The 23,856-nt window shown below is 44.9% G+C and overlaps 2 protein-coding genes across 2 annotated transcripts in view; one reads left to right on the top strand and one right to left on the bottom strand.

Annotated features, from left to right (window-relative positions):
• LOC104627287 (chromosome unknown open reading frame, human C17orf104) overlaps window positions 1-8,930 on the top strand; it is a gene marked incomplete at its 5' end in the record, with an annotated part of 14,329 nt that extends 5,399 nt beyond the window's left edge. Inside the window, 3 exons of the mRNA XM_010295434.1 lie at window positions 1,417-1,551; window positions 5,142-5,322; window positions 8,707-8,930. Of these exons, the coding sequence (XP_010293736.1) occupies window positions 1,417-1,551; window positions 5,142-5,322; window positions 8,707-8,930 (540 nt within the window). The remainder of the gene's footprint in view (window positions 1-1,416; window positions 1,552-5,141; window positions 5,323-8,706) is intronic.
• Window positions 8,931-13,607: 4,677 nt separating this feature from the next.
• On the bottom strand, window positions 13,608-18,628 carry CCDC43 (coiled-coil domain containing 43; the record flags this gene model as incomplete). The annotated part of the gene is made up of 4 exons (XM_010295433.1): window positions 13,608-13,852; window positions 15,183-15,241; window positions 16,157-16,292; window positions 18,541-18,628. Coding segments are annotated over 4 exons (471 nt in total), but the record flags the coding sequence as incomplete, so codon positions are not given.
• Window positions 18,629-23,856: the final 5,228 nt, after the last annotated feature.

The following is a 23,856-nucleotide window of genomic DNA, read 5'->3' as shown; positions in this document are numbered from 1 at the left end:
GGAATTCAGTGATTTTTTTCAGTCTCTGTGTTGGGGAAGGTGTGCTGTATGACTAACAAAGCCACGTTACACCTTATTTTTTTTTAATACAATAAATACCACGCATCTGGAAACTTTGAAACAAATACAGTAATTATATTTTGAATTGGGACTAAACTTTAATCCTTTCAAGAATTAATTAAATTTCTTAGGCCCTACACTGTTAGTTCTTTCAATGAGTTCTCACCTCCTGTTACCCTGAAGTTTTAAACCTAAGATGTATCTGAAGGGGCTCTTCTTTTCTTACCCAGAAATGGAGGCGTTAGAAAGGATGATACTAAAACACTGAACTAAAAAGATTCGGGTAGTTCTGTACAAATTACTTAAAGCAATTGCCCTTTTTTGGTCATCAGCGGAAGTGCTTCAGGCGACCCTTGTTGAATGTGAAAGTTGTCTTAATTTCACCAGTTCAGATCGTTTTGAATTTCAATACCAGCGAGAGCTGTGACTTTCTGTGAGGGGAAACTTGGGACCAACTGTTGCAGGGAAACAGTGGGGCCGGGTCATTTGGCTGACCAGTTCACAAAGAAACTTAATTGTGAGAGGTTGTAACACAGGGAGGGTTTGCCAAAGGGTTTCCTGACAAAAGCTGGTTGTTGCTTTGAATAGAGGGGCTAGGGGGAGAATGAGCTTGACTTGAGGAGAGGCGATTGGTGTCTAGGCTTGCATAGAAAAGTGCAAAGGAGAAAGACTAGACATGTGGATGGCAGGGGGATGTGGTGGAGAAAAATAGGCTGCAGCTTTATGTGGATGACCACAAAACAGTCTAAGAAATCCAATTTTAACACAGATTTTGCTAGCTATATATTGTTACAGGGGTTCCAGAGTGACATAACAATGGGGTGAGAGAGGTTGAAAGTGGAAATCTTGCTGTCAGGTTTCAAAGTAATTTTCTGATGGCTAAATAAAATATGATTTCATTTTTTAAAAAAAAAGCTTTCTGTAGCTTGACTAATCGGTACAAAATTTTGGTTAATTGCTGACTTCACAATTTTATTTTAATTTTGTGTGTGAGATCCACATCTGTTTGCTCATTCTTTTTTGCCTTGTGATTCTAACTTGCCTCCATTTTATTTACAGGCAAAATTAGTACAGGCTGTAGTCAGTGTGAGAAGACATAACACTTCTGAAACACATTTTGTTGGTGTAATTACTTTAGTTGAACCTCTTTGAGTAAAGTGGTTGTTCACTTAAAACAGATCATTCTCTTACCAAATGGTTAAATCACAAATGCATGAATTCTCATTATCTGCTTTTAAAAAAAATCCAAAACCCTAAGGGAAAGAAATTATGTATCTGATATTTTTTCTTGTTTCTGTAATAAAGCACACTTTGCAGCTTACATTCTTAGGGAGTTATTCTTTTGTTTTCCTGCAGACTGAATCAGCTCTTGCTAAGAATTTCCAAGGGAAAAAGGTTTCTAGTGCTAACAACACTCCGATTCCAAGGCTGACATCAAACCCATCAAGAGTTGATCGCTTAATTGTGGATCAGCTACGTGAACAAGCCAGAGTGAGTTGTAGGACTAAAAAAAAAAAAAAAAAATTTAACTTAGCACACAGAACTTAGAGTACAGTGTAAGATATGTAAGATGATCAGGACAGCTTTTCCCAAAATAGCTTTGTTCTTAAATGCTATGCAGGGAATAATATTTCAGCAGTCCTTGCTAGAATTTCTACAGCTCCAGGTTCACTGCTGCTGTTACCAGGGAACCCACTGCATGGCTGAGGCTCACATTTACATTCGTACATGCCAGGAGGATGTGGTTTCTAGTACAAGAGCATGCATAAGATGCCAGAATCCAGTCATCTAGCCTAACTGCTTGCACAGCTCTGAGATGTCCCTGCATTTTGGGCTCTTCTGTTTTGAGCAGCTCAGCAGAGAAATGTTCACTATAGATTTGTAGACACTGTACTAGAGGAGGTATTTGTGGGGAAAAAAGCAGGTTTGATTAATATTTTTAAGACTTTGATATATATTTGCTTGAGTGTCTTGTATTTTTTTAATGCAGAATGGTTATTTGATGCAACTTCAGGCTGAATTTCTACATTATTAGTTTGCTGCTTAAGCCAAACAGCCATAACCTGTGGGACAAGCATGACTGGTGTCTTTTGAGCTGCCGGTGGCTCTGTGGCCAAACGATGGTGCCAGTGTGCAGTATCGTGCTTCTTTGTGAGGCAGCAGCCTGCACAGAATTCTGCAAGGGAGACTGAGGGAGGAGGTGAACACAAGCGAAGCTGGTCTGTGATGACAGCAGAACAGCCAGGGTCTGATCTGGCTCTTCTGAGGCTGAGAGGCCAGAGCCAGGGTACTCATGCTGAAGGAGGAGAAGAAATGTGGGCTGAAAGTGCAGAGCTGAAGCCTGCCCCTGTGAGATGATGTGGGATTAAAGGCAGCAGCTGTTCTGAGAAATGCTGGTTCTTGGAGGAACCAGTACTGCTGAGCTCAGCTGCTCCCTAGGTAGTGGTGGTAAGAAGCAGTCTTTCCTACCAGTCTCGCATAGGTGAAATAAGCCTATGGAGCCACGTCACCTTACTGCCTACTGAAAACTCTTGTGCAACTGCTTGGTTTTGTTCATACAGCTGAGCAGAGAGTATACATGTTTGATAGGCTTAGTGTATGCTTTTTAAACTACTGTTTTATGAACCCCAGAAGAACAGTGTTAGGAAGTTTCCACTTTCAGAAGGCTTGCCTGTCCTCGTCCTAGTACTTTAAAATTGCATCTAAAAAGGACTTAATCTTCTCTAGCCATTTGAGGAACCAAACTTCAGGGTATAGAACCTCAAACACTTGTTAGGTAGTAACTGGAAAGTAGTTTTAAGGATACTCAAAAGCACAGTTCAACCTGGATTCTAACATTAAAAAGCTTAGTGATGGCCAAAGAGAAACACTGGTATAAAGGTTTGAGTGGAAGTTGAGCTGGCTGACTCTGAGATTAACTCTTTGTAGTGTGGAGCATCTAGTTAAATCCTCTTGGTGGCCACACACTTTACTTTGTTTTTCTCATTTGAGATTTCCACTTGTGGTTGCTTTCAGTTCCAGAACAAAGCATAGCTGATGGAGAGGTGATGGTAGCTTCCTTCACTATGTCATCGATAGCTATTAAAACCACTTAACAGTCAGAGAACAAACTTTAAACCAGGATCCCCTCCCTACAGACCATCTCATCTCCCTTGTGTCTAGGGAGGTGTAAATCCACAGCTCCATTGTAACTGGAGAATGCCATCGTCCACCCGCTGTGGGGTACTCACAGGCTGTGAGTTTTGTGAGGCTGTGTTTTGTGAAGAGCCGTCATCAAAGCTGGGACTAAAACATCAGTCCTTCTCCCATGGTGTATGCTTATCTCTAGACTGCAGGGTCCGTGGCTCTGCTGGCTGTTTCGCTGGGACCCTGCCGCTCCAGCGGTCAGCCTTGGCGTCACTGGTGGCTTGCTGCTTTTCCCAGTGAAGGACCCAAATTACTTGGCAAGCCCTGTGACAGCAAAAGGGCTGTCAAGTTGTGCTTTCGAAGAGAAGAGCAGGTTTAGTTAATGTCCCTGAGTCGTGAGTGGAAGGAAGTATCTCTTGGGAGTGCAGGATGAACTTCTGAAAAACCTGAGGGGTTGGAAAAGTGAGCATTTGAGCCTTCTGTGGTTCCCATTGGGCTACTGGCGCAGCCCAGCTTTGTTGACTTTTGTGCTTTTAGACACCTGGCACTACTGCCAGACTTAGTATAAAGAACATAGGCATTTAACTCAGCTGTGGATCCTACTGGATGATGCTGTGGTACCTGAAAACCAGGTCTTCGGAATGTAAGTCCTTTTGTGGATGTGGACATACTATTAAGACTGGGAAATGACGTGTCAGGTTCATCTTGCTTTGTTTCACTTGCTTATGTAATCCTACTGTGCTGCTCCTTAAAGTTTGGCTTTTTCTTCAGAAACAAATGTAGTGATTTTCAAACAATCTTACCTACTTTAGTTTCCTGTCCTAGTGACTGATTCCTCAGTTCGTGCGAAGTTCTCCCTTCACTTTTTCTTTAAACTCTCAGCTTCCTTACAAATGTGAAACGTCACTTTTTGAGTTTATTGGTTGTTGCTGCTGTCACGGTAACTTGCGCAGTTTATTCCTGCCTACGTTTCCCCCCTCCCAGGCTTTTGCCACATCTAAGAGCAGGACAAGTCTGGCAGTGGGGGCTTACTCCTTCCTGAATGCTCCTTGGCAAGGAGTAGGCAGCTCTGTTTCACTGTTGTGGATGCTGTTACCAAAATAACTGTCCTGGCCAACAGCCTGCTCTGCGGATACTTAGTGCAGATTGGGCAAATTGTCCTGGTTCAAACACCTTTGTTAGCCACCCTTTTTTTAGGTTTAAAAAATCCATGCCAGCCCTTTTTCCTAGGGAAGCCTACGGTCATTCTGTTGCCAGGAAACATCAAGAACTTTGCACTGTGCTCCCAGACCTTCTGCTTCTTACTTTTTAGCCTGTGGATGACCATTAATCATCAGGCTTCTTTATAGCTCATCGAGTGTAGCCATTGCCGGATGAACATTACAATTTTGGATTTTTTTAGTTTTATTTCTTTCTGCTGACTGGTAACCAGGTTCTTCAGTGGTCTGTGAACCATGGTTGAGGAATCGCTCACCACGGGGAAATTCATAGCAATGTGACTGCTGTAAGACAAAAAAAAGACAACAAAGACCCAGATTTTCAATTAACTAATCATTCAGTTTTGATTTTTGAGTGGTTGTGCTCAACCACAGTGGTCTCAATTCAGAGGAACACACATTGTCATGGAACCACCTCCTGTTACATGATTGTCTCGAAGTTGTGTATAGCCATTATTAATTAGTAAGCTGGGTGTCCTAATATCTGGGTATTTTAGCTTTGCTGTTGTGCTGTACACACACAGGTATTCTACAGCTTCGATTTTGGAGAAGAAGAAATCCTAGGTAAGAATTTAGCTACTTCAACTGTAACTTTATGAACTGTTCTCAAAAGAAAATAATGATTATCATTAATCTGTTCTTCCTAATCTAGTTATTTTTCTTTTAAGTCTAGTTAATTTTCTTTTAAGTTTAGATGAGTACAGTGTGAACTCCTCTAACGTGTAAAATGTTTATTAGGTTGTGACTTTACTGGGAAAAATGGAGCGCCTTCGCAGTTCTCCCCTTCATGCTAACATTTCTACTGCTCTTGATAAACATCTGGAGGTAATTCATGTAGTGCAGTCACGTAGAAAAGATGAAATTGTAAATGCTTCAAATCGACAGAGGCAAGGAGCTCCCAGATGCCAAGATGACAGAGGTATAATTATGCTTACATATTGTTATAAGGTAGCTGAAAAATTCTACACGTATTGCAAGTCTATTGAAAAAAAGAGTGAGGTTTTTTTATTAGAGTCTTAATTTATTTTTTCAGTGTCTAGAGCTTTGAGAAAGGCAGAATGTGTGGATTCTAGGTGATGATTTTGAGAGGACACTAAAACTGGGTTTTAGAGATAATGGGTTAAACCATTTTGAGTGCATTTATTCAATTAATGAACTAGCAAGTAATAAAAAGGTAGTGGGGTTGGTTTGGGTTTTTTTATAGTGCAGTTTGGGATTGGAGATGATACTAAGCTATTGCCTCTTTCTCTGTGTCCTTCATATTCCTGTTCCCATCACTCTTCTAGCCTTGTCTGTATTTCTGCAGACTTCCTTGGTATCTCCATGCTGAATCTGTGCAAAGAGACCACCATGACCTTGTGTTATGAATGGATTTCCTCTTCAAGCATGTTCTGTAGTAGATTGACATAAAATACAAGTAATATTTTGGAGGGATACACAAAAATGTATCGGTCAGAATGTTTTTAATCTTAACGGTATCCAAAATATGCAGAATATTCAGCTTAATCTTTCACTAGAGCATAGGCAGAATGGCAGATTCCCTTCTCTCTTAGATGTGAGGCAGAGTAAATTCCTGCTACCTGTGATGCTCTGACATACGGCTTTGTGCTAGAAGCTTTCTTGCGTTTCTGGGACTTCTCTGTTCACTTCCTGCCTCTTTCCACACCTGAATCAGATGGATTATTTTACTTCTTTAGGGTGTCCCATCATGCAGTTCTGTAATTTTCAAATTTACTTCAAAGGATACGCTATAGCAATTTTTATTTTCCCCTGTTCACCGACATTGCTGTTGCTCTTTACCTTGATTGAAGATTATGTGACTTGTTAAGATGAAGGGAGTTTTTGGGTGTTTAAGCCCATGAAAATAACTTGCACTGGCTTTACTTGGCGTGACTTCTTAACCAGATCAGTTAGCTCTTTGGAACTGAGTAGTCTGGGACAGAGTAGCTGTCAGACCATGAGATCTGCGCTCTGGTCCAGCTGCTTTGAGAAGGGAAGAGAAGGAAGTGGGTTTGCACAATGGGATCTGACTATTTCACTAGAAGGGTTGCACTTTCTTTATCTACCTCTCATCCTCTGTACTGGCTGTCCCCAAGATGTGTTAGCCTATTGTGGCAATTTGGGACGATTTTTCAAACTGTGGATTATTGAATGTAGTAACTATATTTGCTGCATGTCTGGGAAAGCCTTGAGGAAAATGCCTGAAGCTGTGCATCTCCTGTCTTTGGCAGAGCTTCCTTGTTGTTCTGTTTTGTTTGAGAAGAGGTCTTCCCCAGCCCAACCTTGTTTCCACAGCACCTTTCTATTCCATCTGATCTGGTATTAAGCATCTGTCTTATCAGGCAGGACCTGTCTGTTCTGTCCTCTATTCCAGGAAGTTTCATTTAAACAAAGCTCATACGTGAGCCATAGTCATCTTTTCTCCCAGCTCCCCCGCTTTAGTTGCCACACAGATTTGCTTCAGTGGGAAGCAGATGGAGCTGACCTGCCTCATATCGGTTGTATTCATGTACAACATGGGTCTGAAAAATTCTACTATTACATACTGAAGTTGTGGAACTGTACGAGGTATCTGGCCAGTGTTTGTAAATGTCTTTGACCACTTAATGAAGTTCTGGAAGAAACCACAATGATCAGAAAAAGGGTTTTACAGAATGCCATCTGTCACCAAGAACAACTGTCAAGCCTTTCAGAGCTGTCTGACCATACCTCTGCTTTGAGATTTCCCTAGATTTAGTTTTCAAGATCTTTCAGAAGGATATAGGTGTTACAGACCATCTTCTGAGGGGAGAAAAGACCTTTATTAATGTCTGCAAACTCTCAGGAACTGCATTCAGCCAAAGACTTTAAAACAACTCTTCCTTATTACTGTGGGATTTTCCCTTCTTCCCTGGTAGTGACCCAAATGCCAGCCATATCTTACAGCTTTGTGATGTGCATTCATGTGAGTGTCACTTGTTTCTTAGCTTCTTCTAGGCAGTCCAGATGACATCATTCCTGTGGTCTCTTCCCAACTACACAAAGCTTGGTGTGGAAATTTGAATTTTGAAAATACAAGACCTGATAATCACAACCTCCCACTCTGTATTCTGTCCTTTATTTCTCTGAAGTTATCCTTCCAAATACTACCTTCTAAAATTCTTTGGGTGGCTGACAGCTGTGTTGGACAAGTGGATTTTCATGGTGATTCTTCAGTTACCTAAACTGATTTTCTGTCCCGCTCCTGCTTAGCAGCGGTAACTGTAGCAGAGTCAGTGGTCGCTCTGTGCAGAAGGAAGGCGGCTTGTCTCAGAGTGGGTTTCACGGAAACCAGCCCATCGAGCGAGCGCCAGACGAGCTGGTGAAGAGGGATGGTGAGGGTATAGGGTTAGGTGTTAAAATTCTGCCCTTTTCTGAGGCACACTGAGTACTGCCAGGAGGAACAGTGAATCCAAGAACACTGGTTGAAGGTAGGTGCCGGGTTTTTGCAATAAAATGAAACTGCAGTCATGCTTACTGAGCATGGGCACTTGGAAGAGCAGACTTAGTCTTCGACTGCTTCCAAACCCCATGGAAGTGTTTGACCAGGGAGGCAGGCGCACACGTGCTTTCTCTGCAGCCCAATGTACAGTGTGGCGTGACCCAGCTCCGGGAGGAGTGAGTGTGCCCCTACCCCAAAATAACACGCGAGTTCTGGCTGAGAACTCTGGTGCCTAGAAGAGAGTATCAAATTTGTGTCCTCATGCACAGGCTGGAATTAAAATCAAAGCATTATCTATGCATTAAGACATTGCTGTTGAATAAACGGACCACTGCATCACCTTGCTCTTTATTTTAAACCGGTGGGGTTTCGCACATTTTTGCAGAACATGATCTGCGTGCTTTACTAAAATGCCATCAATGAGCTGTTCCTTCGTCTGTCTTAAAAAGATGGGCAAAGGATCCACTTTGTGGATCTGGAGGCATTGCTATGAACAGTCAGCAACGAGCTCGCAAAAGGAAGGGGCGAGATGCCTTTAGTATGTGTGTATGTGGAGTGCTTTCAAAAACAGAACTGACCATAAGGCTTTAGGTGCTCCTGATAATAGGTGACAGCCAAGTAGGAGCTATAACAAAATAAGTACCTAAATTCTATATACTCTTTGTATGAGGGCCTAAAAATCACTACTTTCTTAGGTTCAGCTTCTACAGCCTTACAAAGAAACAGACACAAAATCAGACACTAAAAAATTTTGTTGGCTTTAGCATTGCCAGAGTGAATTAATACCAAATAGTGCTTGATGAACTGTGTAACAAAGATGAAAACGCCATTTCTTCCCTGCAGATGTGTTTGCTCTTGCTTTGGCAATTCGAGAGATGAGTGTAGCAACACGTAAAGCACGTACAATTCTCTGGTGTGCACTCCAGATGACCTTACCAAAATCTTCAGCTGGAAAACTAGATCCAGAGAAAGCTGTTCGGGAGACGGCACAACCTGAAGAAAAAGCGTGTGAAAACATGAACAGCTGCGGCATCCTAAATCAGAAGGGTGAAGGAAGCAAGCACTAATGAAATAGCAGATGTGTGCAAAAATACACTCTGCGGTCTGTATGTATGAGAGATGATACTGTAATTCTTTTTAATTATTTGTGAAGTTTGAACTAGTAGTATTTGTATTTAAAGCTGTATCTTGATGAGAAGTTGAATTTGCTTTAAGGGCTCTCGGGTTCTACTTAGACTGTTCACATTACAGGCAGCACCAGAATATTGTAAAGCCAAACTGGTGAATGTTAACTTAAAAAATAATCAGACTAATTAATTAACAGCCAAGCTATTATTTAACTTCTGCAGGTGAACCCTGGTGTACAACTCTTCCAATAACTTCTTTTAGTTTTGCTTTAGGAAATAGGTTTTAAAATAATGCTTTTTAAAGACTGTAGCCTCACGGGGTGTCCAGTCAGTATCAGTAAGATTGTGATGTACAAATGGTTTCCTTATCAAACCAATACCTGGAAACAGGAGGAAAAAAGGCTAAGAATACCCAATATTCATGTAAAATTAAATATTTAACATAGAAATATTTATGAATTTGAGATTTTAGAATCTAAGTTTGTGAAAGGAGGTGCACCAGGTTCTACTAAATTACTGGTATGACAAAATTGCTGTTGTGAAACCATGCAATTTAGTAAATGTGTTTAAATCATTTGGGTATGCTCTTGGGAAAAAAAAACCTGTTTTAAAGTATTTAAACATAATCAAAATATGACATGCACACAGGATTATCCTTTAAAAAGCTGTGCAGCAGCTGAAATAATGAGTCTTGTTTTTAATACCTTCGCTTTAAAATTTGAAGAGGTATCACAAAGTTCTGAAATTTAAGTTTTCTTAAAGTTACTCTTTCGCTAGTTTGGTTTAAAATTTGGTTGTCATATTTTAGACTTATTAGTTTACATGTGCATTTTTGACAGCTATGGATACTTGGTGTTTCTCTGCTTATCTTAATCTATACGGAATATAAGTAACTTATTCACTGATACGAAATGTCGGTATTATGTGGTTCAGGAGATGGGGGGTTTTAACACTTCTAGCATTGCGTTTATAATGTGTGGATTAAATTTATTCAGCTGTCCTTGCCTAGATACCCTGGCATTTTAAATGCCTGTTTTCTTCCTACTTCTGGAAACCCCAATATGCGAAAGGTGTGATTGCACCACAGAAATTGTCATTAGATGATGTGACAAAGAGACTGAATGAGAATGCAGCAGGAAGTGGAGTAACTGTTCTGATCACTGAAATGACCAAAAGCACTGCCGGAGCGAGTGTGTCTGGGCAGGAGAACGAAGCACATCTTCATACCGCCAGTCACTGCTTTAAGATTTGTCAAGTTTAATGTAGGACGCATTGATGTTAAAAGCAATACTGTACTGACTTTAATCTGTCTGGTAAGAAATAAATTAGCTTTTGTTGAAGAGCCTTTGTTCTGCGTTTGTCCTCATAGCCTCGGCTCTTAGAACTTGATCCGTTAAGGGGGATTGTAATTTTCAGTTAGTTACTGAAGGACATTAAGCAGTTGTCACAGGAGAATTAGAGATCACTCGGGCAGATCTGATCTAGCAGTTAGTTTATTGATTTCTGATCAGTCAATTTAGGTATGAAAAATATTTAATAAATATGGATGGACTGGCAGTCAATACTCAATTACACCTGAAGTCAGTACAGGATACAGAGATTATCGTGTAAGCTTACCATACGTATCTCAGATGTTACATGCGTCCAAAAAATACCCTTTGCCAAGCCATCGATGTGTCAGGGAAGGGGGTCTCTCAGCCTCGAGGGGTAACCTTGATCGTCACCCTGCAGCCAGCTGCCAGGCAGGAGAGCTAAAGGGCCCCTGAGGGCTGCAGATCATCATAAAGTGGTTGATGTGTAGTCAGATTTTCTGTTGTGTTCATGCAGTTTCAGTTGCTGGCCAGGCCAGGCTCCAGCCCCACCAGGTTGTTTTGGGCTTGGTGCAGAGTTCTCACCAACAGCCTTGCACAACAGCATTAACTTTTGGTTAGGTCTGCTTGCTGAGCCTGGGCCAGAGTTTGGTTAGCTCAAACAGGAGGAGTGCATCCATCACAGCAGTACGAAGCAACAGCGATACTGAAACTACTCTTTTGTAGACAGAAATGGCTGGAACTTTAGACAAAACAAGGGGAAAATTGTCTCTGTGCAATGAAGCCAAAGCAGTGGATTCTTTTTCCCTGCAAGTATCTCGTTAGGTACAAGCTCTGTACTGCCAGAGAAAGTATACGTAGTCATTTCAGTATCTGCACTAGAAATCTGAGGAGTCTGGCTGCAGTATTTATTCCTACTCTATACATTTCTGGGTGCTGACGCCAGTAACATGCTCCTGAATGTCTCTAATTCAGCGTTCAGGGGCAGTGTCTGGTCTGGGCACTGAATCAATGGCAAAATTTATTGCCACACGGTTACAGCAGTGTGAACCCCTCGGGTACAGCTGATGCACTGTTCGTGTGTTCACACGAGACGACAGCACACATCAGGGCGTCCAGCACCAAAGGCCAGTGAAGCCACCTCACTGTGGTGCTGGCAGTGAAATCTTGGTGAGCCCACACTAGAAATGCACGCGTGCCCTGCCACAGGGGCGCAGGGCAGGACGGGTACCAGCAGAGGTGACCCGTGCACCTGTGAGAGGGGGCTCCCACCATGTGCCTGTGATTAGGCCCTTCTCAAATCCATACGCCCTTCTCCTGAATGTGTATGTTTTGGCACTGACTGATGGCGTAGCCCTGTGTTCTCTGGCTCTTGAGCTCAGTAACAGGCACAAGGGTGTCGGTTCCTTGCAGGAGTAGGTGAACATGGCCGTTTTCTCTGGCCCTTTACACCCAAAGGTCTTAAGAAATGAGCTGTAACAGGCCCTGGTGTGCTGGCATCCATGCAGGCAGGAGGCTCCAGCCCTTAACCCGCTTTCCATGGTGGAAGCGGAGGTTTGGGGAAGTTCAGCACCAGCTCTTGGTGTCCAGCTTAGGCATGGGGGAAAAAAACAAGACTCGAAGCACCTGCTGTAGCTGCCAGAGCAACTGTGGTGCAAATGGAAGAGTTAAATTGCCCTGATAACTGCCAGCAGTGTCACACCCACATGTGGCTGCTCCAGGCAGGGGTGGTGCCGAGCCACAGCTCAGAGCCCTCACCCAGCCTCAAGCCCAAGGCTTGCAAAGGGCTCTGGGTCGCAGGAGGAAGTGAAAGCCGGTGCCGGAGCAGCCCCTGGGCGGGGGTGTTGCTGTCACACCCTTCTCCCTCAGCAGCTCCGCCATGAGCCCCGGGGCCCAGCGCAGCCTGCAGGGCCCTGGGGAAGATACTGCAGCCTTGGGGAACGAGGTGTGAATAAACGAGGACCCTCAGAAATCCTGCTGCTGGGTAAGAGGAAACCGAGGACACAGGGCAGGTCTGAGGGGAGCCCCTGCACACCCCACGATCGCTAACCATGACACTCACTCAGAGAGGAGCCCAGTTCTCGGCCAACAGTTTTATTATCCAGTCCAAAGACAAAGCAGTTACTCACACAGCAGCTAGTTAAACAGGAGGCAGGACCCCTTCACCAGCCTGGGGCTGAAAGTAGGAGATGGGGACGAGTACCATCGGCAGCCCACCAGCGAACGAGGCGGCCGGAAGACGCGGCAGGCCCGGGGGGGGACCGAGACACGACGGATCCTCCCACACCCCCAAAAGCGCTGCAGCTCCTCCTTCATGCTCATTTTACAGAAATTAGCGTTCTCCTCTCCAGAGGTGGGTGACATCATCACGAAAAAGGCTGGGAACAGCAGGTACCAAGCCCTTTGGGGGCGAGAGAAGCGCTCGGCCCCCCCAGGCAGCTTCCGACTGCAGCTGTGCCCAGTGACAGCAACCAGCTTGTAAGCCCAGCACACCCAACTCGCAGCGCAGAGCCTGTGTTAAAGCACTCGCTCTGGCAAACGCCACAGAAAAAACAGCCGATGTTCACCCACACGAAACATCGGGAAGCACCATTTTCCAAGCTACCAGCATAAAGTCTTAAAACAGCATTAAGGGCTGAACTGATTTGCTACCGCTCTGGCTGACGCTCAAATCAGCGCAGCGTTTCCCTTGCCAAGAGCCTGTGGGTGATGCGGTCTCACAGCTGCAAGTCATATATATTTCATAACGTTTCTTTTCTCTTGCTGCAGAACAGCACTTACCCTCGCTGAGGTCAGCTCCAAACCCTATGCTCTCAGCTCAGCCAGAACCAAGATGTAGCGTTGTTCTCGGCAGCATAAATACATGTATTTGCAATTATGTTTTTCAAGGCTAGTGTAAATAAATTCACATTCCCCCTGCAGCAGCATGTCCTTAATGACATGTCAGAAAGGGGCTCTGCTCTGTTCTCAGACCGTAACATGCTGTCACCGCAAATCAAGGCTGGCAGGAGGACGCAGCCACCGTGGAAGCCCTCTCCTACATCTTCTTTTGCTTCGCTTGAAGCGGTTAGAAGTAAAAAAATCAATCAATTTAAAACATGAACATAATCACTTCACTGTTCTTTGGTACAGACATTGGCCACAATAACCGACTGGGACATTTGACACCACAAGCACATGGCACACTTGGACTTTAAGAAGTGCTTGAAATTTCTTGTTTGCTATGGGGGGGTGGGGGGTAGGGAAGGAAACGCTTCCAAAGAACCACTCGCCAGCCACGTGCCCAGAATTTCTGCCGCGCTTTAAACACACACCATATTTGTAAATAATCTTATCCCTTGAAAGTCCAACTAGAAAACCCCAGCTATCGCTTCCGCTCGCCTTTCTGTGTCCTTTTCTTCTCCTTTTCCTTCCGCTCCTGCTTGGCTAGCTTATCCTTCTCTCGCTGGAGTTTATCTTGCTCTTTTTTCTTCTGGAACTCATCTCGCAGCAGCTCCCGTTCCAGCTTCCTGGCATTCAAGACATCCTCCACATTTGTGTTTCGGAACAGCGCTGGCGGTGTGTTAAGGGCAAAGAACGCTCTGGCTGGAGCCACACAGCTTCGCTCTGCAGCCGCATTTTAGAGCTCGGAGCCAGACACCGGCACGAGCCCACCATCCTTACCTCTCCCTTCACCTTCTGACTCCCACTTCTGCTTCATTGCCAAGCAGGTAAGGAATTTGGGAATGAGGAACAGAGAAAGAAAAATGAATCTCTGCTTGGTTTTCCAAATTAGAAGAGTCATGTAGAGTTAGTGCATGCTCCCTAGAAAAGGATTTTTTCTGAGAAAAATCAAGTTGCCTACAAGTTCTTAAGACTGATAGTAAAAAAATTTGTAAAGCCTTTACAAGCCTATGAGGAAGAAAAATAACACATATGGTACAGCTTCCTCAAGTGGATTCACTACAGCTGTGTACGACATGTACATTTTTACATATGCGTACGTGTACGTATGCATATGTATCTGTAGACACCGTGACCACAGCTGACAGCCCCGGGAGCCAACAGCCAGTGGGCCTGAGGCACCCCAGCAGCTCCTGAAGGGCCAGTCCCAGCTAATGGGATGGGAACGGTGCTGCACAGCGCTGGCTGGGGCAGCTCCGCCCGGCCCACTGGCCACAGAGGAAGGCTGCAGACGTGGGAACAGATGAGACAGCTCACGCCAAGGATCCCCACGGTCTTGTGTGCTCCCTCCTGCAGCAACTAGCGGCAAATGCTTTGGGAAGAGCATTAGACAGAGACAGTGGGTGCCTCCTCCTCTCTCTCTTCCTCTGAGCCATCAGTAATGTAGGGGCAAGAATAATTTCCATTTTACTTTTTCATTATGTGATAAAACCTGCTTCCATCTTAAACCTGCCAGCTGGTGAGCTCAAGAAACGTCTCAAATGAGTGTGTTGAGAAAAACATGGGATACTTGGTCCGTGTTCACCGTTAAAGTTCAGCTGCAGCACAGCCTTACAAGTTTCACAGTGGTTTTGTTTCTGTTGCACTTTTAATAATTCCTGACATGATTTACCTCTCCGGACACCAGTTAACATTCAGCTGATGTTCTGGGAGAATTACCCTTACAAATAGGAATGTTCTGTGAACGTTCTGTGACACTTCAGAGAGGGTGGAAGAGGGAAGGAAGGAACAGAGGAGAGAGAACAGAATGACAGCATCAGTCTCAGCTGCGCACATGGGACAGGGAGCAGATGGACCCCTAATTTTCATTACAAGCAAGTTTTGTCTGTAGCCTGAAGAGAAAAATGAATCACCAAACTTAAATGGTGGCTCTAAAGAAACAGGGAACATCAATACGGGTGAGGAAGAATGGGAAACTTATTGAGAATTCAAAGGATACATTTTTCCGATCCAATATTTACTGCTGTCGCAATCGATCCATCCTGTTCATCCTCGCCAGTGAAAGAATTAAGGAAATATGGACATCAGTAATGAACTTGTGCCTCTATACAGTCACACTTAAAACACAACAAATAGCATTTTTTATCAAAAATTAATGCAGACGATCAAGCACAGGCAAGCACAGGCCCCCATGTTCAGCTCCCTCCTGCTGCACGAGCACAGGAGGGGAATTCCCTCCTAGTCAACTTTGCTCTTCAAGGAAGAACTCGTTCTTCAGCACTATGAAAAGATAACTTTAAACTCTCCCACTCTACACATACTCTTTCTGAATCACAGAATCATTAAGGTTGGAAAAGACCTTTAAGATCACTGAGTCCAACCACCAGCCCAACACCACCATGCCCACTGAACCATGCCCTGAAGTGCCATGTCTACACGTTTTTTGAACTCTTCCAGTGATGGTGATTCCACCACCTCCCTGGGCAGCCTGTGCCAATGCTTGACCACCCTCTCAGTAAAGAAATTTTTCCTACTATCTAGTCTAAACCTCCCCTGGCGCAACTTGAGGCCATTTCCTCTGAAGAGGATCTTTTCGGCAGGCTTCTCACCAGAAAGCAAGAGCTAAATTCAATATATTAACTACCATGCACAGAGTTACCAGGAGGTGATTCACTCCTCTTCTGCAACACACCTGGACTGGGCAAACCTTACCCACCCAAGCACGCATTGGTGGGGTGTGGAAATGGTGGAGAAACATGCTCAAAGGAGCGTCTGCTCATGGCACTCCAACAAACTAGGAGCTTCCATGCTTTTTTCCATGGAAGTTATTCTATCATGGAGAAGGAAGATTTAAAAGTTTCCCCAGTTCCCCCGACCAGACACTGCAAACCTAGAAAGGTGTTGTTTTAGGAGATTTTTAATAAACGTTGTCCTTCAAAGCACCGAGTCTCAATTGGGTCAGGAAAAGGATATTCCTCCTCATCCGTCACGTTGGCATACTGGGCCAGGAGGGCAGCTTTCCTTTGCTTCTCTTCCTGGGAGACCTCCTTTGGCTTCACCACAATCTTGGCCTGCTTCTCCATCATGCTGGCGATGGCTTGGACCTCATCTGGCAAGGAGAGAAGTCAGAGCGTCAGCCAGTCCCTGCAGACACAGCAGTCGAGTCCCAGCTGACAGATGCCACACGCTGCCGCCTCCTACATCTGCACTGCCCAGAAGGCACCGTCCCACTGTCACAGGCTGCGTCCTGCCTGCAGGGAGGCAGCTGGCGCTGGGGACAAACGTGCCCAGCTAAAGGGAAAAGTCTCACCCAAAAATATCCCCCGCCCTCCTCCCACGAGCCTTCTCTCAAGGTCACTAGCGGTGCTGTCAACACACAGAGTGCAGCGAGCCGGCCGTTTTGGGGAATTCAGTGTGAGGACGGAGAGAGCAGGAGCTGCTGAAGAGCCACCGAGGAGGCTGCGCAGGCCAGCACGGCATCTGATGCGGTGACGTAACACCGGCTTCTCCTCGCAAGGAGGAATTCCCCCGTGCTGCACGCAGCCACAATCAGATGCTATTTTTCCTGGAGCAAGGGAAGCCTCACAATAAAACTTAGAAATCAGCAAGACTAGCTAATGAAAATGCATTTTACTCCAAATTGCATTCTCTTCTGCTTAAAAGAGGCTAAGTTTATTTATCTAATAAATAGAGTGAGCGAGCGGCTGCGTGGTGCTTAGTTGCTGGCTGGGGCTAAACCACGACAGTACTTAAAGCCATGTTAAACAGACATTCTAAAAACCCAGTCTGACCAGTTTAATACTTTTTTTTCTACCTACCTAGGGAACCTAACAGCTGATTTACCTTTTAACATTGAAGTTCTACTGCCCGTTTCTTAAAATGACATTTGGATTTGACATCAATTTTTTTTTTAGTTTGTTATTGATCCTTAGGATTTTGTTATTCTAAGTAGATATTGACTTCATTGGGGATTTTTCCTTTTATGGAACCACAGTGAAATAATTAAATCCTTGCATTTCTAACAACCCAGACACACACTGCTACCTTGTTTCTGTGACAAGTAAGAAAAATCCCTGCAGGTAACCAACAGAATGAGCAGGAGGAATCCAGCAGCAGCTCCAGCAATTCCAATCACTTGTCCCCAAAAGACGGATTTATTTTATTTCATGCACAGATTAGCGTAACTTTTCCCCATCCCCAGCCAAAGGCAAGGTCAGGCCAAGGACAGGCTTCAGTGAATTTTGGGGGAAAGCCACTGAACTGTTGTGTGGTTCAGCCACCTCATCTATGAAGAGGAGGGAAGTGCTATTTGTGAAATTCTGAGGTTTAGACAAGAAAAGCGCTGTATAAACACAGGCCTCATGATAAGGGCTCGCTATTTCTAGAATGGCACCAGCCAGTGGCAATATTCTGTTTGTAACCAGAACCAACAAAAAATGCAGAGCAAACAAAAAGCAGGATTCAGCCAAAAGGGATGTTATGTTGTCACGGGCTACGGTTAGGTCCGTGCAGTTGGAAGATCACTCACTGATCCATGCAGTATGCTTAAACCAGCAAAATCCTTCCAGTGTATGACTTCATTGCATCCCAGAGCTCTACTCAATGACCAGAACAAGCCTCCCCTGATAAGCAAGAACAAGACGGAGGTCTTTGCTCCCAAGCCAGCAGCTGAAGACAAGGGATGAATTCAGAGAGGGTACAAAGAAACGGTGGGACTGCATACGTGACTGGGAAAGGAGCAGCATTAGTACAGCAGCAGCAGCCTCACAGAGCTTCCCCCCTACAAGCACTTATGGGGGTGGGGGGGGTGGGGGGGGAAAGACAGTTTTAAGAGAAGATTTTAAAAGAAGAAATAAGGATGCTTTCCTGATGTGTACTGGGACCTTCTCCTGGGGCGAGCAGCAGCAGAAGGGACAGCACAGATCTCCGCAGGTGCAGTTGTAGTAGTATAAAAACACTTGTTTTCCAAACCAGCGTAAACTGAAGTAGCATAGGTATTTTATACCATAATAACTGCACTAGCTGCCATCACCACACAAACAGAAAGCCTAGGTGTTTTGCAAAAGGAAATTTTAAAAATCCTACAGAAAAAAAAGGCGCTTTTCCTCTGCAGGATTATGAACCCAAAGAGCAGCACAATGCTAGATACAGCCAGAAGTGAAACTACTCAGCCTCGTTTCATATTTCAAGACAAAACAGTAAATAAGCAGCAACGGCAATGAGAGGCAAGTCAGATCTGCAAACATATTAGCAGCATTGGTTTTAACTCCTAACAGGACGAACACAGTGTCTCATCTTGGTAAGGCCTTGCAAATTACTCATATCACGAGGAAAGGCACACCGAGCAGCGACACTACCTTCTTTTTTCTCTTTGGCGTCAACAATCTGAGATTCAGACCACTTCTCGACTACTTCCCTGCAAACATCGTTTAAGAGATCTTCTTCCTAGTAAGGGAAAAGAGACTTCTCAGTCTTGGAACAAAGTTGGTCTGCTTTAAACAAGCATGAATCAGATATGAAAAGCACCAGCTGCAAAGAATCTGAGCACCCAGCAATAAGCTCAAGTGATACAGCTTTTCACACAAAATCTACCCATTAAATGCACACTCAGGACTTCCGTTAGCCTGGGACGAAACAAGTCATGCGATGGACTTACTTATTGACGCAGGTCAGCAGCAGGGATAGCCTTGACCCACTAAGCAAACACAAGGTGTCAAGGCTGCCATCCAACAGCGCTGCACCACGCCAGGTGATGCCACATCACCGCGGCGGTTTACTTTTTCACATGATACAGCCCTAAGAACACACCCTGGTTTCATAGCAGCAGGCTCTAGGTGCAACAGCCCAACTGAAGGCAGGCAACTGGGGTATCTTCACTCTAGAAACCTACTGCCTATCTCTTCTTGAGCAAGGCTATGGAGGAGCCACTCAAAGGCCACCTCCAAGCCAATCTCACTAAAGTGAGTAAATTAGACTGGCTAAAACACAGGGCAGGGCCAGCACAGAGCCAAAACCACTTTGGAGGTACTGATGGACCATCTCCTCCCACCAGCAGGGATATTCTTGTTCCCCTTGACCTGCCTGGAACATTAAACACAATCTATAGAGGTGGCAGTGGAATGTGTTCACTCTGTTGTTCATTACTGAGGAAGACTTTAAACTGCAGGGGGAAAGGAAACGGACCCAACCCGCAACAGGATGGTATTCCCATCACCAGACCCTTCACTTGTGGAGCCCCACCATGACTAGCTCTCTCCCCAGTGCCTATGTACAGCTTCTCAGGGGACTGATCAACACCATAATTCCAGTTCCAGCAGTAGACAGGCGACACGCTATCCTACCACACCTCAGCACAAGCGGTCACAGCCTTTCTGTGAGAATTGCTCCGTATGTGAGTTCAGGTTAGAGAAGCCAAATCCAGACAAGAAACACGATCCTGATAAAAAAGCGTTTTGAAGAGTTACAGCCAGGAGCACTTCACTGGGAAGACATATGTGTACAACGGGCTGGAAGTTTTCATTTTTTTAATTTATTTTGCTCATTAACACTAAATTGGGTTTGCCCACAGCTTAGGAAATAACAGCAGCAGAAAGGCAGGGGGCTTAAGGAGAGATGATACCAAATGGAAACTAGATCGCCAGGAATGAGCCAGCTGGGACTGAAACGTCCCCTTCCCCTGCACCCTGGCAGGTCTGGCCTGTGCACTGCAGGTGTTAAAGCTCAAGCTAGATCCAGGCACTGCCTGCAAATCCTTGGGGTCACCCTGGTCCCCTGGGGCAGCAGCACTGCACTCGGGCAGGGACAAATCAGGCAGCAAAGCAATGGTGACGTCTCACTAGAGCTGTTCTGCCAGCCCCGACCGTTGCCTACCCTGCCTATGCCAAAAACTAGCTCTGAGAGGCAGAAAACTTGATAAACTCCGCCTAGAAAATAATTTCTTATAAAGGTGTGTAAGAACCAGGCCTTCACCATCTGCCCCTTTCCCCCCACCTTTCACAGCCAGGCGTGCAGTAATCAGCATTTCAAAAACGATCACAAACCCCTGCACACAGACTTCCCACCAAAGAGACACAAAGTTCACAATCCTCGTCTTGAAAACTTGGGCACTAGGTACCTAAAAAATAAGTACCTAAAAAAAAAAAGCACCTTCAAGCTCCATGACAGACCGACACTGAAAGGATTACCCATCCAGCAGAGTAAAGCTCACCTGCAGAGGGGACAGCAAAAAAAGCTGAGCTCACCACAACTGTGGGACAGACGAGGAAATAAAAACAAACACAAAATCTCTCCACCTTTTGTTCAAATACAAATAAAGAGGAATTCAGAGTGAAGTACTCCCCACCCCGAGCCTACAACAACTAAGCGCAAAGTACTGCATGTAACAGGCAGACGGCAGGAGAACCCACACACAGCGATACCATCACACAAAACTGCCGAGCACCAAAATCACGAGCACAGTTCAGGGCTGTACGCACAACAGAACAAGGTCCCCAGGCTGGAGAGGAGAGCCTACAAGGACAAACATGTGGGACACTCAAGGCTGTGAGAGGAGTTGATCTGCAAACAGAGAAACAGCAGAAGGACAAAGGGTTTGCAATTCACATCAATATCAGACTCCATTTTAAGAAGCCAACATGCCTTTAATGAGAGTAGATCCAGAGGCCAGGATGATGCCTAACCTGCCAAGATCAGGTATAAGAACACGTGGTTTAGGTCTGGAAGAACCCACCAACCCCACTCCCACTGGGAGATGACATGGAGGTCTTCACAGGAACACACACTGGATGAGCAGACCAGCAATGAGGATGATATGCACAGAAACAGCATTTCAAGTGCTGGTCAAAGAGACCCTTCCAGCTCTCAGAGACACAGTAAGTCATGAAAAGATAACAAAAATCAGCGTGGTTCGAGGACATGGAAGACATGAAGGTTTTTAAGTGCCAGAAACACTCATAGTAAAAGGATGCTCCTCAATGGATGGGCTCCCCTGAATGCAGGCAATACTGGCCCACTGGAATCAAAGCTGGCAAAATTATAATCAACTTTATATTAAGCCAGAAGAGAAGGCTGGGAGAGACATATTCCCTGGGTGCTTGGTTTCAATGTGCAGAAGGAAGAAAATCAGGCAAGTGATGATAAAGGAATGGCAGCAAGTGGGAAGGAAAATGAACAGCAGAAGACCAACAACAATGGCAGAGACCTGCACAACCTTCTAACAAGGGTTTGAGCAATAAGAAACAAATGAGGTATTTGTGTATCGGTGGAGGCAGGCCTATGAGGGCAGAAGAACACAAAAGTGAGTCGTTCTAGTGATCCCAGAAAAAACAGCCTTGGAGCTGGAGAAAGGAAAAAACGAAAGACCAACATGACAGTGCGTCAACAGACATGAATGAAGCAACAGAAAAGAAACATGATGGGGCAGCCTGGGTGCAACTAAACCGTTACAGGAGGAAGCAAAGAGAAGTCCTGCTGCACAGCGCAGGCCATTTGCTGTAGCACCCTTCCACCTCACTGTGGTCTGGACGGAGACCTCTAGCAGAGCACTGACTTCTGTGCCTCTGGGAGACTTGCTCCCCGCGTATAAGAGCAAACACTACTAATAGCAGTGGAGTTCAGAGAGCTGGGGGTGCAACAAGCCAAATATTTTAATCTAGTATTCCCCAAACAAACAAGAAATGCTGTTGTTTCAGAGGTTAGTAAATACAGAGAAAAATTAACTATGGAAAATACAAGTGAGCTGGGTTCTGTCTGGTTTAAAGAGAAGAACAGATCAGAAATAGATCTGGATTCTAAGTTTCTTGATTTGAAATGGTTACATCTTAATAAACGCAGGGAACTAATGCATGACATTGTCAGAACTGAGGAACCATGGACATGAGTGCAGATGTCACCTGAAATTTGTTTTCATGAGGGCTCTCAAAAATAAAGAAGCAAAAAAATCACCTGAAATTTGTGTATAGAACAAAGCGAAAGAACTTGGCAAGAAAGGCCTCAAATTAACCAAATAAAAGATTGTTTCAAAATTCAATACAGAAATAAGTATAGTCTTATAAATGAAGAAAAAATGCACTGACTAAAAAAAGTAATTAAAAATTCTGAAGGTTCAAGAGGCAAAAAGGTTTTAGGGAATTGCAGAAAAATCAAACTGAGTTCAAACTTGCAAATGAAGCAAGTCAGCTGTGACCATGACATAAAAAAGAAAATGAAGAGAAGAAAGGGGGGCTTTTGTGCCATACATACAGAATAAAGACAGCCCAGAACCTGATGAACATGAAAACCCTGTGCCGGTTCTCAAACCTGGTGGCTGTGCACAAGAAGGGTAACTCAGCACTAAGGAGAAAAGGGGAAATGTCAGAACATAACGCAGCCCACCATGGGGCAAGGGACGGCCAGCACACTATATACCTCCAGAGCTCAGACGGAGCACGCACAACGAAACGCAAGGCCCAGCCCAGGCTTGCGAGTCTGCAACCAACGTGGTCAAGGATCAGCCACAGGCTCTACCTTTGGTGATGAAATGAAGCAAGTCTAGTAATTACAGGCAGGTTAATTAACTTCAGTTATTTCAAAAAAGCATTTTCTAAAGACGTTCTGCTGTGCCCCTAATGCCACCAGGCTGCACTGTTTGCTTCTCCAATTTTTTTAGGCACAAAGCCACACTGGCACAGCTAAGCTTCTTTTAGAAGCTACCTTACTGTTGGTGCCCTGGGGTGGGAAACGGATGGTAGAGACAGTGAAGAAGCTCTGCCTTTCAGGAAAAGTGATTTAAAACAGCATGCAGTCTGTGAACGGAAGGAATTAGAGGATATAGTTACCTAAAATAAAAAAAAGCTGATTGTAGCAACCAAGTCCCTCTGGGTTTTGTGCTCCTATACAGACATTTTGGGAGTAAATCAGCAATAGCCATTGAGCAGGCTGTTCTTCAACAGTAGCACACATTCACTATTTAACATTTTACACTACAAAACATCCATTTATGAAACACCCTGAGATACAGCTACTGTAAAAATCTTACAGGCCCCAAAGGAGATGACTATCAAAGATAAATTCTTTTGTGGACTCTCCTAACTCTCTCCCAGAAATCTGGCGGGGGTAGAGGCAAGCACTGCTCACGCCCCAGAGCTCCAGCCTCTACCCATGCACAGTTAAAAGTCTGTCCCAGCTGGGAGCTGGACTCCACCTCCAACCTGATTCAAGGCCCTGACTCCTGGAAGACAGCACCGTGCTGTGAGGAACAGGATCTGCTGGAGGAATGACGACCATCTGACACAGCTATCGTTGAGCCACTGTGAAGGATCTGTCATTAAAAAACACCTCTTAAACCACACTTGGGCACTACCAGAAAGCCACCCAGCTCACAGGCTAATCCCTGCGTCCTCCACACAAATAAAAAGCGACCCTTTTCTTCCCCCACACGAACAGCCATGCTCTGCAACTGCCAAAGTTCCCAATCAGCCTCAAAACTGGCACAATCCCCCTCCCCAACAAGCAAAAAAAAAAAAGCCCCCCAAAACCCCAAATAAGCTGCGAACACCTAAAGGGCCCAGAAAGGACCCCGGAGATATTAGGGACCCCCAGGGGAAGGCGGTTACCCACCCGAGGCCTTCAGGGGAGCGATGCCTGTGTGTCCCGCACGGTTCTCCACGCCAACCCCCCACGGAGCCCCCGGGTCC

This window comes from Phaethon lepturus, unplaced genomic scaffold (genome assembly GCF_000687285.1).
Source record: "Phaethon lepturus isolate BGI_N335 unplaced genomic scaffold, ASM68728v1 scaffold37209, whole genome shotgun sequence".
In the NCBI taxonomy this organism is placed as follows: Eukaryota; Metazoa; Chordata; class Aves; order Phaethontiformes; family Phaethontidae; genus Phaethon; species Phaethon lepturus.
Note: the sequence above shows the minus strand (reverse complement) of the source record. Positions and strands in the feature narration are given on the sequence as shown.